We start from the raw sequence: 21,178 nt of genomic DNA on the forward strand, positions 1-21,178 counted from the left end.
TGTTGTTAAATTGAGCGTGTAACGCTCTTACAAAACAGGTTTTCTATGACATCAAGGTTTCTTCTCCCTAACCGAGGGGGAGAAAGAAAAAAAAAAAGAGGACGAAGAAGAGGGAAAACACACACACTATCTCAATTTATGCCTAAGGTATATGATCAGTTAAAAAGGCTTAAAAGCTCGGGGAAATTGGATCAGGGAGAATCGTCACCCAACTTTCATTATTTCCAAGTAGTGTGATTGAATTAAAGGGCAGGGAGCTGGTTAGAAGGGAGGATCAGGGGCTCAGTGCGTAATGGTGTGGTATTAAATTCTAATTAGAGATGCAGGAATCAATGATAGGGAGGTTGGACAGCTCAGTTCCCCAGTGCCAGCCCAATAGACGGATGAGTTATTGTCATGTAAAAAGCGCCAGCAATAAGACCAACCGCTTTGCTATTGTCCAAGTGGAAAGAGCCAAGTTTATTATGAGGACTATATGCTCTAGAGACCTCAGACAAGGCATCTCATAGGAGGCTTTTTCATAAAACTAGGCTCTGCTGGTAGTAAGGAGGCCAGTTTGGAGGCAGGCGTTGAGCTGTGCACATCTCCCCACTCCAGCCACCTTCTCCATACCCATCTTTTATTTCATTTTTCCACTTGGCTGAGCCATCCAGAGCCTTTTCAATGTATAAAATGGAATATTCTTACCTCAATTCCTCTGCCTACGAGTCCTGTATGGCTGGGATGGACACCTCGAGCCTGGCTTCAGCCTATGCTGACTTCAGTTCCTGCAGCCAGGCCAGTGGCTTCCAGTATAACCCGATAAGGACCACTTTTGGGGCCACGTCCGGCTGCCCGTCCCTCACGCCGGGATCCTGCAGCCTCGGCACCCTCAGGGACCACCAGAGCAGTCCGTACGCCGCAGGTAAGGACCGCCAGCTTTCTCAGCGGAGGAAGCCGCCTTTCCGCTCGTATATAGGAAGCCTTGATTGCATTTGAAAATGGAAATGTGTTTAGTATTTACCAAACGAAATTTGCTTACACAAATGAAAGAATTTATCACGTTAGAAGCGATTGCAGGGAGGGGTAATTCACTTACAGGGTTACACTATCCTAGTCACACCCGAACCGCCAACAAAATTATCTTAAGCTGCCAAAATGATAGGCATAATTTATTTACTTTGCGATGAGACGTAAAGCTTAGAAAATAATTAAATAACAAAGAGTAAAGCTCATTACTGGCAGTGTCTCTTTTTTTAAGAACCGACAGCGGCTCACACCTCTTTCGCCGGTCATTTTTATGATTATTTCTTAAATTTATTATTATCATTATTTTTTGCAGCACTTTCCCCCAACTTTTGGGCAGGGTCAACTTCTGAGAATTGAAAAGTTCCAACAGTGGGAGTATGGGGTAATTTCTTCCCTGGTTCCCTGATATTCCGACTGATGTTTTTGGACTTTTTTTCCTCTCTCGTCTTTCCTCTTCAAAGCATTATCCCGTGCCCCGGCCCTCAGTCGTCTCCCGCGCGCTGTTTTAACCCACCCAAAGGTGCTCGTGCCAGGAGGTACCCTGCCAAAGCCCGGAGTTTGCCTGTTTCGGTATATAACTAATTTGCTCGGTTTTTCTCCGCAGCTCCTCTCAGCCAGTCTCCCGCGCCGGCGTCGGTGGCCGCTCCAGCGCTACCGGATCTTGGAGTCCCCACGTTCCGGCTCCGCGGCCCGTGCGCTCCAGACAGTATCGCTCACACTCTGTCCCCTCTGTTGTCCCCCAGTTCCTTACAAACTCTTCACCGACCACGGCGGCCTCAACGAAAAGCGCAAGCAGCGGCGCATCCGCACCACTTTCACTAGCGCGCAGCTCAAAGAGCTGGAGAGGGTCTTCGCAGAGACGCACTACCCTGACATCTACACCCGGGAGGAGCTGGCTCTGAAGATCGACCTCACCGAGGCGCGAGTCCAGGTATGCGCGCCCAGAAACCGACCCTGCTTCGCCACACCCGGCCCGGTAGGGTACGGAGGCGGGGAGCGGGCGGTGCTCCTGGAGGTTCGGAATACCCGGGCCTCTCCACACGAGGGCCTGGGACTCCAGGACCGAACAGAGAGGCCAAGTTCCAGAAGGGCTGTGCACGCGAGGAAGGGTTGGGGCGTGCGCTCGTGTTTGTACGTGCACAGCTGCAAAGCGTTTTCCACCCCAGGTAGCCCTGCAGAGACTTTCGGGGTCTTGGGACGTGAATGAGCAGGGCTTTGGGGGACAGGAAATGACTTGTGGCGGGGGTGCAGACGTTGCCCCCGTATCATACGTGGGTTTCTTGTTTTTGTTTTTCTGCCTCCTAACTCAAGTTCTTTTAACTTGGAACCGTGGAGTATAGGTGTCTTTCCCGGGTAACTATGACTGGGATCACATTTGCAAAGGGGCTGCGACTCCATGAAGGTCATGAACCGCGGCTAACCCTAACCTTTTAGGGTCACAGGTGCACTCACGAGCTGGCCAGGCGCCACTCCAGATGAGCCCCATTGTACGCTACCTCGGGCTCAAAGGCCAGGATGGGCGGCGAGCGTCAAACCCAGAGATACCCTCCTTCAAACAATTAGGGTTTAACCTTAGACCTGCGGCCTAGAGGGGTATGGAGAGTTTGGGGTGGCTCAAGAAATTGAGCAAAGGCTGGCCAATACAAAGGCTTCCCTTTCAGGGAATCTCGGCGACATGGGGCCTTTTAACATCTCCTGCAAGCCGCCGTCTTCCTGGCATGCTCAGGTGACCCTAAGAAAGTTTCTCCGAAGACGCACCCGCGGGGGCGAACTTGGTGGCGGGGTGCGCGCAGGGGTCCTGGTCGCGCCAGGAGTTTAAAACAAACAGATACGGCACGTGAGCCGTCCTACTCCGCGCTTGGCTTGCGGGTTTCCTGCTTTCTCGCGCTGCTTCACCGCGTCTCCTCTCCCCTTGCGCCAGGTGTGGTTCCAGAACCGCCGCGCCAAGTTCCGGAAGCAGGAGCGGGCAGCAGCGGCCGCCGCGGCCGCGGCCAAGAACGGCTCTTCGGGAAAGAAGTCCGATTCGTCCCGGGACGACGAGAGCAAAGAGGCCAAGAGTACCGACCCGGACAGCACTGGGGGCCCCGGCCCCAACCCCAACCCCACTCCCAGCTGCGGGGCGAGTGGCGGCGGCGGCGGCGGGCCCAGCCCGGCAGGAGCCCCGGGGGCTGCGGGGCCCGGGGGCCCGGGAGGTGAACCCGGCAAGGGAGGCGCGGCGGCGGCGGCGGCGGCTGCGGCGGCGGCTGCTGCGGCTGCGGCGGCGGCAGCGGCCGGGGGTCTGGCTGCAGCCGGGGGCCCTGGACAAGGCTGGGCTCCCGGCCCCGGGCCCATCACCTCCATCCCGGATTCTCTCGGGGGCCCCTTCGCCAGTGTCCTATCTTCGCTCCAAAGACCCAACGGTGCCAAAGCCGCCTTAGTGAAGAGCAGTATGTTCTGATCTGCGATCCTGCGGCAGCGGCGGCGGCGGCGGCGGCGGCGGCGGGCGAGCCGGGTCCGGGCGGGCGAGCGGGCGAGCGGGTAGGCCCAAGCCTATTGTCGTTGCTGCTGCCGCGGCTTTTCACCGAGAACCCGAAGTTATCGCGATAAGAATAAAGAGAAAATGGCGCCCCCATTTCAACTCCCCTCCTCCCCCTATCGTGAACCCCCAAACAAAACAAAACTCAAAACTTCCCTGGCTTGGCACCTGCCTCGGGGCCGCGCAGACCGGCCAGGGCTCAGCCTGCTGACCGGGGCGGGGGGTGGGGGGGTGGGGGGTGTGCAGCGCGGCCCGGACTCGGGGGCACTCTCAGGGGGGCTGTGTCTGCGTGTCGGTATATGTCTGTCTCGGGGAATGTGTGTCTGTGGCCCGAGCAGGTGACAGGGAGAGATGGGGGGGGGGGGGGCGCGCAACCGACTCAGCGACTTGCTTAGGAAAAGAAAAAAGTAAACAATCCCCTCAACTTAAAATAAAAAAAATTTAGTAAGGCAGAGATCACTTTAAAAACAAGCAAACAACCCGGAAAGGCTTTTAAATCCAAGGGAAAACAAGTAAGGTGGGGAAGAAGGGAGGCTAAAGCTAGCACCGTCTGAGGGCTCTATCTTGTGAACCCCCAAATTTGCGCCCTCCTGACAGCACAGACTCCCTTGGGGCTCCTCCTCAAGGGAAAGTAAGGGTGCCTTCCAGCCCCCCTTCCCCTCGTGTCCTTGGGTTCGGGTTGCTGAGGCGACGACTCGTGCAGACTGTCCCCGCGGCCAAGGTGACTTCCTCGCTCCCACCTGCCTGTCCCACCTCGCCAACACCATCCTGCCATTAGCGCATCCGAACCCCACACAGTTGCAACTCCCAACCCCGAATCTTTGCAGCCACTCGGCCCTGAAAGATGCCCTATACATGAGATGCCTTTTCATCCGCAAACTCTGCGAACGGTCTCCTATTTCGCAATTCTTCCCTTTTTTTTTTCTCTCCTGTCAAACCCCTCCCACCGGCATTTTCTTCTTCCACCAGCTTTTACCGAACTTTTTGGCACTGCTTTGGATTAGAGTCAATTGCAGTCCACGCAACTGGCTGCAGAGAAACCTACCGAGCAAAGAAAGGCGTGCACACAAGTTTGCAGAAGTGTCTCGGTTTGCATTTCTGTTTGATAGGAAATGGACTCACATCCTGTATGGTGGATGGACTGTATATTGATGATTCCATTCTTCAAGCAGATTAGACATCTCTGTTGGAATTTGTTTTTTGTTTTTGTTTTTGTTTTTATTTTAAAAGGCACAAACTATAGATATTAGTTGAATGTTGAGGCTTTAACTTTTTCCGTGTCTTTCTACAACTGTGTTCTGTGACTCAATTGTATCGTGTTAATATCAGTACAGACCGTCTCCTCTACGTGACCGTATAATGTTTTTCTCTTCTTGTAGTCTCTATGGCGTGTCTTTATGGAGTAATAAGGTTCTCACGGGTTCAATTCCTTTGTGTTTAGAGAGACCAAGGTTCAGACAATGGTATATATTTTTGTTATCAGGTGCATGTCTGTCTGATTTCTTTTTTCTTCTTGTTGGACTACGTTTGTGAACATAAGCGTCATAAGTTATGTTTCAGATTTTCAAATTTATTTATATGTGTTATAATGAATGCTTCTATTTAAAAGGGAAATATTTCTACATGTGCATATAGTTTTCCAAGAGTGTACCATTAACTTGATTGTTGATAATAAAAACAAAAAGCAAGTCTAGCAATTGAACTCTTCTGACTTTTCCTTGATTTTTTTTAAAATTTAATTTTAGAAATTATAAGGGAGGACAGAGGAAGAGGAAATTGTACAAAATATCTAGAAGCCACTGTAGCTCTGGAAACCCAAGCAGATTAGGGAGTCTAAATGCATGCATCCAAATTCAGCCAATATAAAATTTAGTGCTTGGGATAGCAGGCAAGATTCTCTGGTCTGTGTTTATTTGTCTTGCGGTCACCAAACATAAAAGCACAACTAGGGCGTTGATAAAAATGTTCACATGGATGCCTACACTGAGGCCAGGGGACTCAGTGACAGCAGAAGTAGTTTTTGAATACCCAGCTTGGAGAAAGACTCATAAGTGAGGATTCCGTGTGCAGGTGCTTTCAGGACCAAGGGCATCTAGTAAGGTCTGAATGGTAGAGCCTCCTTAAGCCTTGCAGAATGCCAGCACCCTGGAACACCAGAGGGTCTCTGTGTGGGCAAGTGGATCCGGAAGGCCTTGGCCTGAGAACAGCTCTGCAAGGTTGATGTGTTTGGAGACATAACACTGGCAACAACCGAAATTAGTGAGCACTTGCATGTAGCTATCTGTGCTTTCCATGTGTTGTCTCATCTACCCCTCAAAACAACACCACAAAGCAGGTAATATTCCTATACTCATTTTCTTATAAACAGATGAGATGCTAAAGTGACAAAGAAGTTAACTTGCTCTAGAGTCTCTAGTGTATGAGTGATGGGGCCAGCCCTTGAACCCAGGAACTCTAATTACAGAGCCTGGACATTAACTACCCCACTTGTCCCCCCAAAGTATGGTCCCTGGACCAGCAGCATCAGCATCACCTGGGAACTTGTTAGATACACAAATTCTTAGACTCCATCCTAGATCTACTGAATCAGAAACTCTGGGAGTGCAGGCTGGCAATTTATGTGTTTTAATGAATTCTATAGAGGATATGAGAACCACTGAACAACATTGTAAGAAACCCAAACAGGAAGGTTCCAGAATTGGGACTACCTTGGGAATAGGTGTGTGTGTGTGTGTGTGTGTGTGTGTTGAGGAGGGAGTGCTGGCAGCTTCAGTGATCCCCTTTTGAAAGGAGGGAATCACCATCACAGCCCCAAAATGGAATCTGCTTCTTCCTTGAACTGTTTGGTTGGTCAACCTTCTTCAAGCAGAAGCCTGTGTGGTACTTCTCCAGGCCTTACCAATAGATGACTCAGTTCTCCTCATTTGAAGAGAGTCCATAGTCTGTTTCCTCTGGCCTGAGGATTAGCTACTGATCTGGCTTGAATTTATCAGAGCTTCTCACCTTAGGCATCCAAATATGGCTTTCAGCAAATCAGGCAGGTTTCCTTTAGAATTTTCAAACATTTGGGTTTTATCTAATTTCTAATAGTGTTTCTAAAGGACTTTTAAGTAGTCTAAAAAATCTGTTTTTGGGACACCTGGGTGGCTGAGTCAGTTGAACGTCCGACTTTGGCTCAGGTCACGATCCCGCAGTCTGTGAGTTCAAGCCCCGCATCACATTGGGCTCTGTGCTGACAGCTCAGAGCCTGGAGCCTGCTTTGGATTCTGTGTCTCCCTCTCTTTCTGCCCCTCCCCCGCTCATGCTCTGTTTCTCTCTCTCTGTCAAAAATAAATATTCAAAAAAAGATTTTAAAAATCTTTTTAAATGCTCTATGCAAACTCCCAAGACAATATTCCATAAGAAATGGCATTAATTGTTCTGATCTAAAATGCCAACAATTGCAAGATCCCTTAGATCCCATCCCTTGATTGTAAGCGTAATTTACAAGGTCTAGGAGAGGCAAAAAGTAGGACAGGAATTTATAGCGGAAAAGAACATTCAAAGTCCAGGTAACCCAGTCCTAGGCTTGGCTAGAAGAAAATTAGCCTTCCCTTAGGCATCGAGGGCCACTGTAAGCTGATGGCCAGAACAGTGGGCAGGCATTCTGGACAACTTACGACCAGGAGAAAGAAAGAAAACAAGAAGTAGAAAGAGGAACAAAAGAGAAAGAAGGAAGAGGAAAAACAAATAGCCAAAGTAGAGATTTTAGAAACCTCAGTGAAAGTCCTAGAAATCCTTTCAGATGGGTGCAAACTAGATGAAGATCCCCAAATTTCCTTCTCTTGGCCTTGACTTGCTTGAGCAACTTATCTCCAGGATAAGGGAAACTCTGGAGATTAATGAGGAATAATACATGCTTCCCATCCCCGTACTGCCTTGGCTTCCCAACGGATTGCATTTTTAGTGTCTGGAAGCACCCAGCTTCAGTACTTTAAATATTAACTTCTTTTTTAATTTGGGTCACCTCTGCCTCTCTTACTGGTCAAAGAGGCAAACTATTAGGAGGCAAGTTTATGATCAAATGCAAAATAATGCCCTTGTAATATGATGGAGCCTAGTGGCAGGACACTGTGTCTCTTGAGTTGTGTCATTTCCTTGGAGCTCTGCACAGTGTGAACAAGCTCACTTCCACTTTTCCTCTCCTAAAGAATTTGCATTTTGGCTCATCAAGGCATCCTTTTTCCTGGCAACTGCGGGACCACATGTGACTTCACAAAAGCTGCATGAGCTGATGCCAGATGGCCACCTCTAAGCCAAGTCTCCTTCAAGATGGCTGAGTACAGAGAACCAGAGAGTGGTTTCTGAGGACAGCAGGTAACCAAGCAAATAGTAGCTGTCTACAACTCACCCAGATGCTTCTCTCTGGCCATACCACATCCTTAGAAATACAGCCTGTGACTAGATTGAGATGATCCTCAATTCAGGGAAAAGATCCACATGACTTTGGACTGCAAGTAACTTAATCCCTTTGAGCCTGATGCACCAACTATAAATGTGAATAATAATACAGACTTTGTAGGGTTATTGGTGGAATGAAATAAAATGTACAAGCATCCAGCATAGCAGGAAGTTTTCCACAAATGTCAGATATGATGATGATGATGATGATGACAAAGAAACTTCTAGATCCTTTCTTGATCTCTCTAGCCCAGGCTTCAGAAGGTTAAAAAGAGCCCTCAATTGTCACTGACGTCAGTAGCCCAGGAATACAGAGTGTGAAGAATATGCAAAGGTTGGCTTTGGAGAACTTTGCTAAGGGTCACAGTCACAGCCAAGGGCTGACAAAATACTAATATATACTGAGTGCTCATTATATGCTAGACATTTTTTTTTAAGTAGGTTTCGTGCCCTGCACAGAACCCAATGTGGAGCCCAACTCAAGCTTGAACTCACCACCCTGAGATCAAGACCTGAGCTAAGATCAAGAGTCAGATGCTTAATTGACTGAGCCACCCAGGCACCCCTATGCCAGGCATTTTTAAGCTTACAAGTTTTAAAGCATTTAGTCCTCACAACTGCCCCCTGGAAAAAATACTGTTCCCACTTTTTTCTTAGGAGGAAACTGAGCCATAGAGGGGTTAGGTAACATGGACAGGATCACACAGCAGGAAGCCAACCCCATCTGGTTTGTCTCCACAACCCATGTTCTTTACAGTCTCTGCAAGAGGAAGAATTCATTTCAGCCCACAAAATCATACCTTTCCAGACCCGGGAAGAGATCTCATTTTGCAAAAAGACTCAGAAAGGGAAGTGAAAGTTAGAAAGGGCAACAGGAGGAGTGGTGTTGGGATAAGTATCCCAGCCAGGTTCGAAATGAAGTTCAAAGCCTGAAAGGGGGCAGGCTTTGGGATCCCCAGGAGGAGGGAGAATGTTCTCTGCAAGGCAGCGTATTTATAGCTCATGGTATCTTTCTGGTAAGTGAACAAGACAAGGAGTAGGCAGAGGTATGGAACACAAAAGGAAAAAAGACAGTTATGTCTATGAAGAATGGAACATCGGCCAGTGGATCAGAATGGATGTCAAGAGTAGATGTCAACCTCTAGGCTTATTTATCCCTGACATGACAGATAGGTGGCGCAAATGGGAAAAGCCCACCTGAATCCTTAATTTTCCAGCCTTGATTCTAGAGTGAGTATTCATAAAATTACATGGGTAAATAATGACTGAATGCCTCACCCAGTGGTACCTCCATATTGGAAAACAACGACCTGCTACTTCCCTAGGCCAGTAGGCAGGATTATCCGCAAACAGCCTATAACCATGTCCCTAGCACCACAGTAGACATTTTGGATCGTGTTAGTCTTGGTTTTTTAGACTTTTTAGTAATCTCTACCTGAAACTGAGCAATTTTGTTCATGATCAATGTGGGCCACAAAGCCACATTTTGTTAGTACCTGTGACTGTCACCAATGGAAGTCATAGATATTTTTATTTCACATTGGAGCTTTTGAAACTATCTCAATGTATCATTTATATTCCCCATTAATTTGAAATCATGGTAATTATTAGACTAGCCACTATATCTTGTTATTTAATATATTAATAAAGAAACACATATATGACTATATTACAAATTATGGAAGCAGCCCAAGTGTCCATCGATAGATGAATGGATAAAGAAGCTGTGATATGTATATATATATATATATATATATATATGCACACACACACAATGGAGTATTATTGAGAATGAAATCTCAATATTGCCATTTGCAATGACATAGATAGAGCTAGAGAGTATAATGCTAAGCAAAATAAGTCAGAGAAAGACAAATATTATATGATTTTACTCATATGTGGAATTTAAGAAACAAAACAAACAAGCAAAGGGGAAAAAGAGAGAGAGACAAACTAAGAAACACACTCTAAACTACAGAGAACCAACTGATGGTTATCAGAGGGGAGGTAGGTGGGGGGATGGGCAAAATAGGTGATGGGGATTAAGGAGTGCACTTGCTGTGATGAGCACTGGGTGATGTATGGAAGCGTTGAATCACTATATTGTACCCCTGAAACTAATATAACACTGTATGTTCACTGTACTGGAATTAAAACAAAAAATTAATACATAAGAAAATTAAAACATTTTTGATGATTTTATTTTAATTGGTTTCTTTTGCAATCTTATGCATTTTAGTTTTTGCGTTTAAAAATGTTATCTTGACTATAAAGAGCTCACCAAACTCCACACCCAAAAAACAAATAACCCAGTGAAGAAATGGGCAGAAAACATGAATAGACACTTCTCTAAAGAAGACATCCGGATGGCCAACAGACACATGAAAAGATGTTCAGCGTCGCTCCTTATCAGGGAAATACAAATCAAAACCACACTCAGGTATCACCTCACGCCAGTCAGAGTGGCCAAAATGAACAAATCAGGAGACTATAGATGCTGGAGAGGATGTGGAGAAACGGGAACCCTCTTGCACTGTTGGTGGGAATGCAAATTGGTGCAGCCACTCTGGAAAGCAGTGTGGAGGTTCCTCAGAAAATTAAAAATAGACCTACCCTATGACCCAGCAATAGCACTGCTAGGAATTTATCCAAGGGATACAGGAGCACTGATGCATAGGGCCACTTGTACCCCAATGTTCATAGCAGCACTCTCAACAATAGCCAAATTATGGAAAGAGCCTAAATGTCTATCAACTGATGAATGGATAAAGAAATTGTGGTTTATATACACAATGGAATATTACGTGGCAATGAGAAAAAATGAAATATGGCCTTTTGTAGCAACGTGGATGGAACTGGAGAGTGTGATGCTAAGTGAAATAAGCCATACAGAGAAAGACAGATACCATATGGTTTCACTCTTATGTGGATCCTGAGAAACTTAACAGGAACCCATAGGGGAGGGGAAGGAGAAAAAAAAAAAAAAAGAGGTTAGAATGGGAGAGAGCCAAAACATAAGAGACTGTTAAAAACTGAGAATAAACTGAGGGTTGATGGGGGGTGGGAGGGAGGAGAGGGTGGGTGATGGGTATTGAGGAGGGCACCTTTTGGGATGAGCACTGGGTGTTGTATGGAAACCAATTTGTCAATAAATTTCAGAAAAAAAAAATGTTATCTTGAGAAGAGTGCATAGACATAACCAGATTGCCAAGGGGTCTATGGCACATAAAAAAGGTGACAGCTCCTGGTTATTTGATGAGAGCAGGTGTCGTGCCACCCCCCCCCTCCACCCCCCCCCCCCCCCGTCCTCCGCCCCCCATGCGGTGAAGCTCTGGCTTTCAGAACCTTTATTAGGACCAGAGCTTGTGATCCATTTGCTCTACAGGTGGAAGAAGTCTTAGAAAAGTTTTAAACCCAACAATGCTTCTTCAAAGAAAAAATAGAATAAAACAACCCCAAAAGCTGAACAAAGAAAGTTCTAGGATTTTAAAGATCACTGGCTGACTGGAGGAGACCGTGGAGAAGAGGCGGTGATTCCAAGGTTTCAGTGGGACTTGAATGCCCGCCTACTATTTACTGAGTGTGTGCACAAGCCAAGCACTGTGCTGAGTGCACCCCAGAGCAACCCTCTGTGATGAAGGAGATGCATTCTTTCTTTTACACTATTGAAATTAAAAGCTATTGAATCACTTGTCCAAGCCACATCGCTAATGGTGAAGTCAGGACTCAACCCAAACCCAGCCTCTAAAACAATATGCTAAAAAGTTTAAAAAAAAGAGAGAGAGAGGTGGGGGGGGGGGGGGGAGGAATTCTTCATTTGCCTAGCTGTCATTCACTTTATTTTTTGTCTGAACCTGAAGCTATTTGGTTTGTTAAAATACCCCAAGGCCAAGTGATTGAGCAATGATGTTACTTTAGCCATGTGTTTTATGTCAAAGACCTCCCTCTGGGGAAAGTCAGACATCAAGGGGAAAGTAAAGCCTTCTTACCTGGACATAATTTCATTAGGGAACCAAATGGATGACTGTTTGCTATTTGCTATCCAATGATTTAAGCAGTGATTTCCAGAACAGGAAGAGCCTGGGTGTAAAACTTAATTTCTTTAAGGTCCCAGTGGCATGGCCACCTGAGGCAAAAGTAGAGTGTAAACTTGGTTTGTCTGAGTCATAAGATATTGTGCTATAGTCCTTTCTATGTGTTAGATACTCTGCTAGCTGTTTTGCATTTGTGATATATTGTAGGTTTTCAAAACTCCTGAGGTAGATAATTCTCATTTTATAGATTAAAAAAAAATACAAGTAACAGAAAGGCTGAGCAACTTACTTAAGATCCTAGAGCTGGTAAGTGCTCCAAACCCCTGTCCCTTTGATCCCCAAACCTTATTCTCTAAGGGGTCTCAGAGTCCAGAGGAGTGGCTGAGGTAACAGTCTAGAGCCAGGCACTGCCCTTAGCCCACAGCTCACTCCCTAGGCCAATGTCGAAAAGGGTAGAAAGTGTGATGGAAATGTTCTGGAATTTGATCATGGTGATGGCTACCCAACTTTGTGAATATACTAAAACCTCTTGAACTGTATACTTAAAAAGGGTGAATTAATTTTATGGTATGTGAATCATATCTCAAAAATTTTTAATGAATAAATTTACATTTAACATTGTTTAAGTTTAAAGTATATAGCGTATTACTTGGATACTTTTATATATTGTAATATTATTGCTGATGTAGTGATATTTATTACATTACTAAGAGTAATAATTGTAGTACAATATTATTGTCTTTGTTCATTATACTGTGCATTAGATCTCTATGGCTTATTTAGTACTCATTATTTAGACTTATTTAGTACTTATTCTATCATTCTTATTCCCCCAATCCTCATCCCCTGGTAACCATCAGTTTACTCTGTTTTTTATAGGTTTAACGTTTTTAGGTTCCACATATAAGTGACATCATATAGTACTTGTTTTTTTCTGTCTGATTTATCTCACTTAACATAATGTGCCTAAGGTCCATCCATGTGGCACATGAAAGAATATCCTCCTTTCTCATGGCTGAATAATATTTCATTGTGTATATGTACCACATTAAAAAAATCAATTTGGGTTGTTTCCATATCTTGGCTATTGGGAATAAGGCTGCAATTAACAAGGGAGTGCAAATGTCTGGTCAGAGTCTTGGTTTTAGGCACTCGTTGGCCACTGCACAGATCAGGCTCTGCTCACTGGTGCATCTGGCTCTGCTTCCTCTGCAACCATGTCTGACACTCTCAGTGTGCCTGAGATTGAGAAACTCAAGAAGTCGAAATTGAAGAAGACAGAAAGACAAGAGAAAAATCCACTGTCTTCAAAAGAAACGATTGAACAGGAGAAGCAAGCAGGTGAGTTGTAATGAGGGGTGTGCCATCAGCATGCACTGTATGTATATTTCACAAGCATTGCCTTCTTTTAGCTGTTTAACTTTGTAAAATGCAAACAGATCAGATCAAATTTATGTGACTGAGCTGCCCCTTTTCACATCAAATAATCGGGAAATACTGACAATGAAGGCTACTCCAGCCTCTCCCATCTGCCTGTTTAGCTGGCAGGGAAGGAAAAGAACTTGCGTGTTGGGGAAGAAAGAAGCTGGGTGTGATTGACAGAGAAATCTAGAGTAAAAACTAAGCCAATTCAAGGTGCCCTGCAGGCTGTAAAATGCAGTTTAATCAGAATGCCATTTCTTTGTTCAAATGATTTTAATTATCAGAATGCACAATTTTTAAAATATGCTAATAAAAAGTTTAAAACCTGAAAAAAATCCTGTTTTTAGTTTCTTTGGGTATAGACCCACATATGGAATTGCTGGATTGAGTGGTAGATTTATTTTTAATTTTTGGTGAACCTCCATATTGTTTTCCATAGTGGTTGGACTAATTTACATTCCCACAAACAATGGGTTGGGAAAAGGGTTCCCTTTTCACCACATCCTCAGCAGCACTTGTCTCTTGTCTTTTTGATGATAGCCATTCTAACAGGTGTAAGGTGATATCTCCTTGTGGTTTTGATTTGCATGTCCCTGATGGTTAGTGATGTTGAGCATCATCTCATGTATCTTGGCCATCTTGCTGCCCTCCTCGGAAAGTCTATTTGGTTCCTCTGCCCATTTTTTAAAGATTTTATTTTTTTTAATGTTTATTTATTTTTGAGAGAAAATGAAAGAGAGAGAGAGAGAGAGAAAGTAGGGGAGGGGCAGGGAGCGAGGGAGACAGAGGACCCGAAGCAGCAACCTGCCGAGGGCAGAAAGCCTGATGTAGGGCTTGAATTCATGTGAGATCATGACCTGAGCTGAAGTGGGACACTTAACCAACTAAGCCACCCAGGTGCCCCTTAAGATTTCATTTTTAAGATCGACCTTATGACCCAGCAATAGCACTGCTAGGAATTTACCCAAGGGATACAGGAGTGCTGATGCATAGAGGCACTTGGACCCCAATGTTTATAGCAGCATTCTCAACAATAGCCAAATTATGGAAAGAGCCTAAATGCCCATCAACTGATGAATGGATAAAGAAATTGTGGTTTATATACACAATGGAATACTACGCGGCAATGAGAAAGAATGAAATATGGCCTTTTGTAGCAACGTGGATGGAACTGGAGAGTGTTATGCTAAGTGAAATAAGTCATACAGAGAAAGACAGATACCATATGTTTTCACTCTTATGTGAAACTGGTCACGGTCACTGGTCACGGTCTGTGAGTTCAAGCCCCGCGTCGGGCTCTGTGCTGACCGCTCAGAGCCTGGAGCCTGTTTCAGATTCTGTGTCTCCCTCTCTCTCTGCCCCTCCCTCAGTCATGCTCTGTCTCTCTCTCAAAAATAAATAAACATTTATATATATATATGTGTGTGTGTGTATATATATGTGTGTGTGTGTATATATATATATATATATATACACATATATGTTTTATATGTGTGTGTGTGTATATATATATATATATATATGTTTTAAAAGGTTATTCAGTGAAAGGTATATTTCCCTCCCCCTTTGTCCCCCTATGTTAGTTTCTTTTTTCTTATCTTTCTTAAGATAGTCAATATATTTAAGAGCACCAAAGCCATTACATTATACTCAATTTCTATATTTTGGATTTTTATTTTACTTAACATATATCCCAAAGTTCATTTCCTGTCAAAACTTGTAGATATGCCTTATTTTTAATGGCTGCATAGTATTTGGTTTCCAAAAAGGAATGCAACATGGTTCCAACACTCCTAACGGTACCTTGAAGGGAAAGAAGAATGTGACAAGAGACTGCTGACCGTTCCCTGATAAACAGTCTCCTCTTCCAGTTAGTAAAAGAACCTTGTGGTTTTTTGACTGGCTGAGACATGGCCATCCAGATAGAGAATACATTTCCCAGCCTCCTTTGGATGTAGACATTTCCATATGCCTAAGTTCTAGCCAATGAGATGTGAGCAGAAGTGACATGTGCTACTTCTAGGTCATGATCTTTAAAGAAAGCTACTTACTCTCAACTTCTTTTCTTTTTGCTGTGGGGTAGAATGGTAGACATGGTGGTAAAATATAAGGTGCCTGGCCCATGGACAGCTCCTTGGAGTAGAATCATCCTATTACCCTTTACTGATTTTTTTAAAGTTCATTTATTTTTCGAGAAAGAAAGAGAGAGAGAGCGCATGCAAGCACCAGTGGTGGAGGGGCAGAGAGAGAGGGAGAGAGAATCCCACGCAGGCTCCTCACTGTCAGTGCAGAGCTGGATGTGGGGCTTGAACGCACGAACCGTGAGATCAGGAACTGATCTGAAACCGAGAGTCGGACCCTTAACCGACTGAGCCACCCAGGCACCCCTTATTATCCTTCACTGATTTTTGCAGAGAAATACATAAACTTACTCCTCTGGCAATTGTTTGGTCTGTGTTAGACAACTGAACCGTTGTCTTAAATAAAAGATGTATCCTTGAATATCTGACATTACCGCTGAATGTTGAGTAGGATTCACTAGATGGACTGGGGTGTGAGAATGGCATTCCAGGCTATTGCATGTACAAAGCTGGGGAAACTTAAATGATTTTTTAAAAGAGCCAGTAAGTGGCAGATAGATTAGATAATTCAGGACTATTGTCATCAGAGTCCATAATCATTTCGCAACACCATTAGTATGATGTTCACTTAAGGTTTTTATTCCCCTGGAAAATGGTGATGGACGTGGGTATTACCCATATAAACTGCCTACTTTGTGATTCACTGGGAAATCCCAGAATAGATTTTTCCACTAGAATGACATGAAAACCAGTCCTAACCAATCCTAGCGCTAACAGTCTCTCCAAAGGGAAAGTAACCACAGGGTTCTCGTCTAGATACGGTTCTCTCCTTTTAAGTAGAAACTTTCTGGACAGGAGCATCCTGGGTTAACAAAAAGACATAATTGTCTTAAAGTAAATAAATCAATTCCTCAAAATGCAACTTGTGACCTCTTACAAAACCTCGCGTGCCAGCATCGTCTATACCTCTCAAAATACCTTACCATGAAACATAAAGCAACCTTACCAAGGACTAGATTAGAGGGATTAGGTACCCAGTAAATAACTTCAGAGGAGGTCTAGAAACATACTTACCTTCATGAAAAAGGAAACCCACTACTGATTGCAAATAATAATATTAACTTTTATTCAGGGTTTATCGTGTACTAGAAACTGTGCGAAGCAGTTTACGTGTATTCTTTCATGTAATCTTGGCAACAACCTTATGGGATGGGTATTGCAATTATCCCCATTTTGCAGGTAAGAAAACCAGGACTTAAAGAGATTCAGTAGCTTAAGTTCCTTCAGCTGGTGAACAGTAGAGCTGGAACTTGATTTCAACTCGGGTCAGCCTGGCTCCAGAGACTACTCTGCCTCACTGCATCTGGTTGTATACAACAATCTTGTGCTCACTCATACATTAGAGCATAAAATCTTCCTCGTGACCCCAGAAGATCTTGATTGTGTACAAGGCAGTACTTGTGCACAGTCTTGTAAGTATTCAAGAGTCTTTTATCGTTGTGTGCAATAATCTACAGGTTCAACGGCATATCCCTTCCACCGGCTAATACTTAGTCTATGTTTAGTGGTGCTAGGTGTCCACCAAGCCCAAGAGTTGGAGCACGAAAGATTCCAAGGTACTCTGGGAGTGGGTAAGATCCTCGTGGGGTCTCTACTTTGGGTGCTCCTCTCCTTGCCCATCAGTCCTTTCCCGGGCACCCTTTCTCAGAGTCCCATTCACATAGGATAGCCAGAAGCAGCCATGTGAGGTTCAGTTTACGAGGCTGGCCCCAGACGACAAGGAGTCTGTCCTTAGGTCCTCCTTCTTTGTGAACCAAGACTTTTTCCTAGGAGCAGAGTTCCTCTTCCCAGCACAGTGCCCAAGTCACTATCCCACTTTGGTAAGTACTGTAGCAGGTTAATTCGGGAATGCCAACACTTTTCAGCCTGAGCCTGGGACATCTTTTGCAGGTGATAAATGGATGGCACATAACCAAAGACCAACAGTGTCCCCAAACTATAGGTCCAGAACCTGTCGTGCTCCCCAATTGAGTCAGAGTGTGATTAATTTCACTTATTCCTTACAGCAACCTTATGGGTATGTGTTCTTATTCCCATTTTCCAGACGTATGAACTCAGGCTTGTATGGGAATAAATAACTTGCGTCAGATTGCTTGCAGGATAAGTGGTGGAAATTTGGATTCAAAACCCCGTGCACTTAATTCAGTGGTTCTGCTGCCTCCACTAACCCTATGTCTGGAATGGAAAAAGTATAGAAATGACTTAATTACTCAGGGCACACATGACATTCTTTGCACCTCCCCCTTTGGCTAATTTAAACAAGGAAATTACACATAAAAATACCATCGCCTACCCAAATATTGCTGGGAGCAGAGCACACTCTGAGATCACTGGTTATTATTGAATAACAAGAACCCTGCAGGAGTTAAGCATCAGCTCTGAGGCCATTCAGACCCAGAGGAGCCAGGCCAGACCCGAGAGTGTCAGAATGATCCGGCCTTTTCCCTGCAGCAAGATCATTTCCAACCACAGCCTGGGACGGCAGAGGCATTAGCAAGCCTGCAACATCAAAATGGCCAGATCGATTCGCAGAAGCGCTTCTAAGGGAAACAAATCAATAAATTCCTTCTCCTAAAGACTGACAACATCATCAGGAAGCAACAGATGCATTTTAGGGCTCACTACACGGTGGAGGGGAGGTAAACCCCCTGCGCTATAGTTTCGTCTCGGGGAAAGCAATCGTAAATCAGTGGTTGAACATCACAGTTTGCAGCACCTGTCGTGACAATAAAAAGTGACATTCCAAATGCATCCTGCAGGCTTCAAAGTGCCATCAGATACTTTGCTTCTTTTGATTAAGATCCTAAAATGTGGCTGTTACCATTCCCATTTCACAGATGAAATTCAGCAAAACTAAACCACTCAATTTGCTTAAAACCATGATTATTTATAACCCAGCTGGGGCTTGAATCTTCTGACTTGGAATTCTATATTCTGCCTACTGGTCGAGTACTCCCCAGATTTCATTCGCTCTCTTACCGCAGCTTTGACACATCAGAGAACCTCTATGTAATTTACCATTTTCCTTTTCATTAACCTTATTTTTTTAACCTAAATAAATTTATGTTCAAAGGACATTTCTTATCACTATTATAAATGAAAAGAGCATGACTTCCTGTAAACAGAGACCATAAAGGACTACATAATCTTTAATTTTTTTTTTCATGTTTCTTTATTTTATTTTGGGAGAGAAAGAGACAGAGCACAAGCAGGGGAGGGGCAGGGAGAAAGGGAGAGAAAGAATCCCAACCAGGCTCCATGCTGCCCCTGCAGAGCCTGACATGGGGCACAGGCTAGGGCTCAATCTCACGAACCTTGAGATCATGACCTGAGCCCAATTCAAGAGCCGATGCTTAACCAACTGAGCCACTCAGGTGCCCCAGGATTGCATAATCTTTAAAAAGAAAAAAACAAACAAACATATATCTATATATTACCTTTACCAATGGTACATGGACCGTACTCTGTGAACACAATGTTATACTGTGGGCCTTTATGGGGAAATAAGAACATAATAATTTTAAGTTTCCAGGTCCTAAAACAGGAACTCTAAGTAAGCTGTGTTATTTTGTGCCAAAATTCTAGAACAAGGTTCACTTTATCAGTGATAAAAGATTGAAGGTTTTATTTTTTTTATTTTTAAAAGTTTTTTAACATTTATTTATTTTTGAGAGACACAGAGAGACAGAGCATGATGGGGGAGGAGCAGAGAGAGAGGGAAACCCAGAATCTAAAGCAGGCTCCAGGCTCTGAGCTGTCAGCACAGAGCCCGATGTGGGGCTTGAACCCATCAACTGTGAGATCGTGACCTGAGCTGAAGTCGGATGCCTCACCGACTGAGCCACCCAGGAGTCCCAAGATTTAAGGTTTTAGGGCAAATAAAAGATGTTTTTGTCTTCTCTCACCCAGAGGCCCCTCCCCAGGTCACTGCCCCAGGTGAATGGAGATGCCAGGAAGAGTAAACCATGATAGACTTCCTGAAACCTGAAGAATAGAGATTAAAAAATTCCAAATAATACTGTCATTTAGACAAATAAAGATCAGACCAGGGTGCCATGCATACGAAATGCAAATTAACTAACATTTTAGTTAAAACACCATGAAAAGGGGGTGCCTGGCTGGTTCAGTTGGTGAGCATATGACTCTTGATCCCAGGGTTGCGAGTTCAGGCCCCATGCTGGGTGTAGAGATTACTTAAAAATAAAATCTTAAAAGCAAGATAGATAGGTAGATAGATAGATAGATGATAGATAGATAGATAGATAAAACACTATGAGAAGAAGCCAGAAGAAGCATCTAACTTCACTACTTCACCCCTAAGATTAACCTATAATTTAAATTTGTTTAAGAGCCATTTAAATCTTATTGTCAGTCCTGACAGCAAAGTGCTCTCCCCGCCCGTCCTCAGATATTTATCGATTCCCTCCCTCACAATCCCTGGACCCGCCTTTAATCTGCATCCTCAGTCGAATGGCCTGAGCTCAACACCTCCCCAACTCCCCACACAACATTGATTACCTGAGCCATCCCTGGGGCCTCCTCTGTTCAGTTCCTTCCAAGCAAATCTCCTCCAATCCATCCTCCATGAGTTTCCTGCATCATCTTTCCAAAGTACAGATCTCCCTCACCCCACACATGCCACTGAGCATATTTAATGGCTCCCAGTTAGTATAATAAAATCTAAATTCCTTAATAGGGCCACAAGGTCCTTCATGAGGCACCAGCCATAGACTTCTCTTTTTCTCCTAGCCTTCCAAATTTTACCCAAAATAGCATCTGATTTAAAAGATGTGTTTTATTTTTAACATTAAAACTTAACTCTTGATTAGATCTCTGCCCTTTCTCTAATGGTTTCTTGCCACCACCTTAAACTTCTGTAACACGGAGTCTAGAAGATATGCAACAAATACTTGTTGATGGATCTGCAGAGAACTGGGGTATTTTGCACCTCCTGGCCAGGTGTTTTATGAGAGCAATGCTAAAGAAACACAGAAAAATCATTTGCCAACTCATGAATTATGCATCGATTTCTACTTCCCTTCCCAAAGATAATTCTTTAGAAACAAAGTTTATTCATCGATTACTTCCTTTTAGTAAGTGGAAATGTTGACTGAAATTTGGTTCTTGGTGTGAAACACAAGATTTTAGAAATTCAAATACACATTTAGAAAAGCATACATTTTCATCTATTAGCTGACAATGACTGAGGCAGAAGGCTCTTCTTCTTTTTAATGTTTATTTATTTTTGAGGGAGAGGGAGAGACAGAGCATGGACAGGGGAGGAGTAGAGAGATAGGAAGACAGAATCAGAAGCAGGTTCCAAGCTGTCAGCACAGAGCCTGACACGGGGCTCAAACTCATAAACGTGAGATCATGACCTAAGCCGAAGTCAGACACTCAACCGACCGGAGCCACCCAGGTGCCCCAGCAGAAGGCTCTTCTTAAAGCAATTGCCAGTTCAAGGGAAGTGTAAAACTTGAGCATAATTCATGAGCTGGTTCATTTTTCTTTTTTCAAACATTAGTCTGCGTTTGGTATGAAATAAGCCCACACACACCTTAAGTACATCCTACTTTATGCTGTTTTTGCCTTACAAGGTCATCAGATTCAACACAAAT

At 44.2% G+C, this 21,178-nt stretch overlaps 1 protein-coding gene across 1 annotated transcript; it reads left to right on the plus strand.

Moving 5' to 3' along the window:
* Positions 1–289: 289 nt before the first annotated feature.
* On the plus strand, positions 290–3,445 carry PHOX2B (paired like homeobox 2B). The gene is made up of 3 exons (XM_043554930.1): positions 290–904; positions 1,752–1,939; positions 2,930–3,445. The coding sequence occupies exons 1-3, from the start codon at positions 664–666 to the stop codon at positions 3,443–3,445; spliced, it is 945 nt and encodes a 314-aa protein (XP_043410865.1). The 5' UTR covers positions 290–663.
* Positions 3,446–21,178: the final 17,733 nt, after the last annotated feature.

This window comes from Prionailurus bengalensis, chromosome B1 (assembly GCF_016509475.1).
Source record: "Prionailurus bengalensis isolate Pbe53 chromosome B1, Fcat_Pben_1.1_paternal_pri, whole genome shotgun sequence".
Classification (NCBI taxonomy): domain Eukaryota; kingdom Metazoa; phylum Chordata; class Mammalia; order Carnivora; family Felidae; genus Prionailurus; species Prionailurus bengalensis.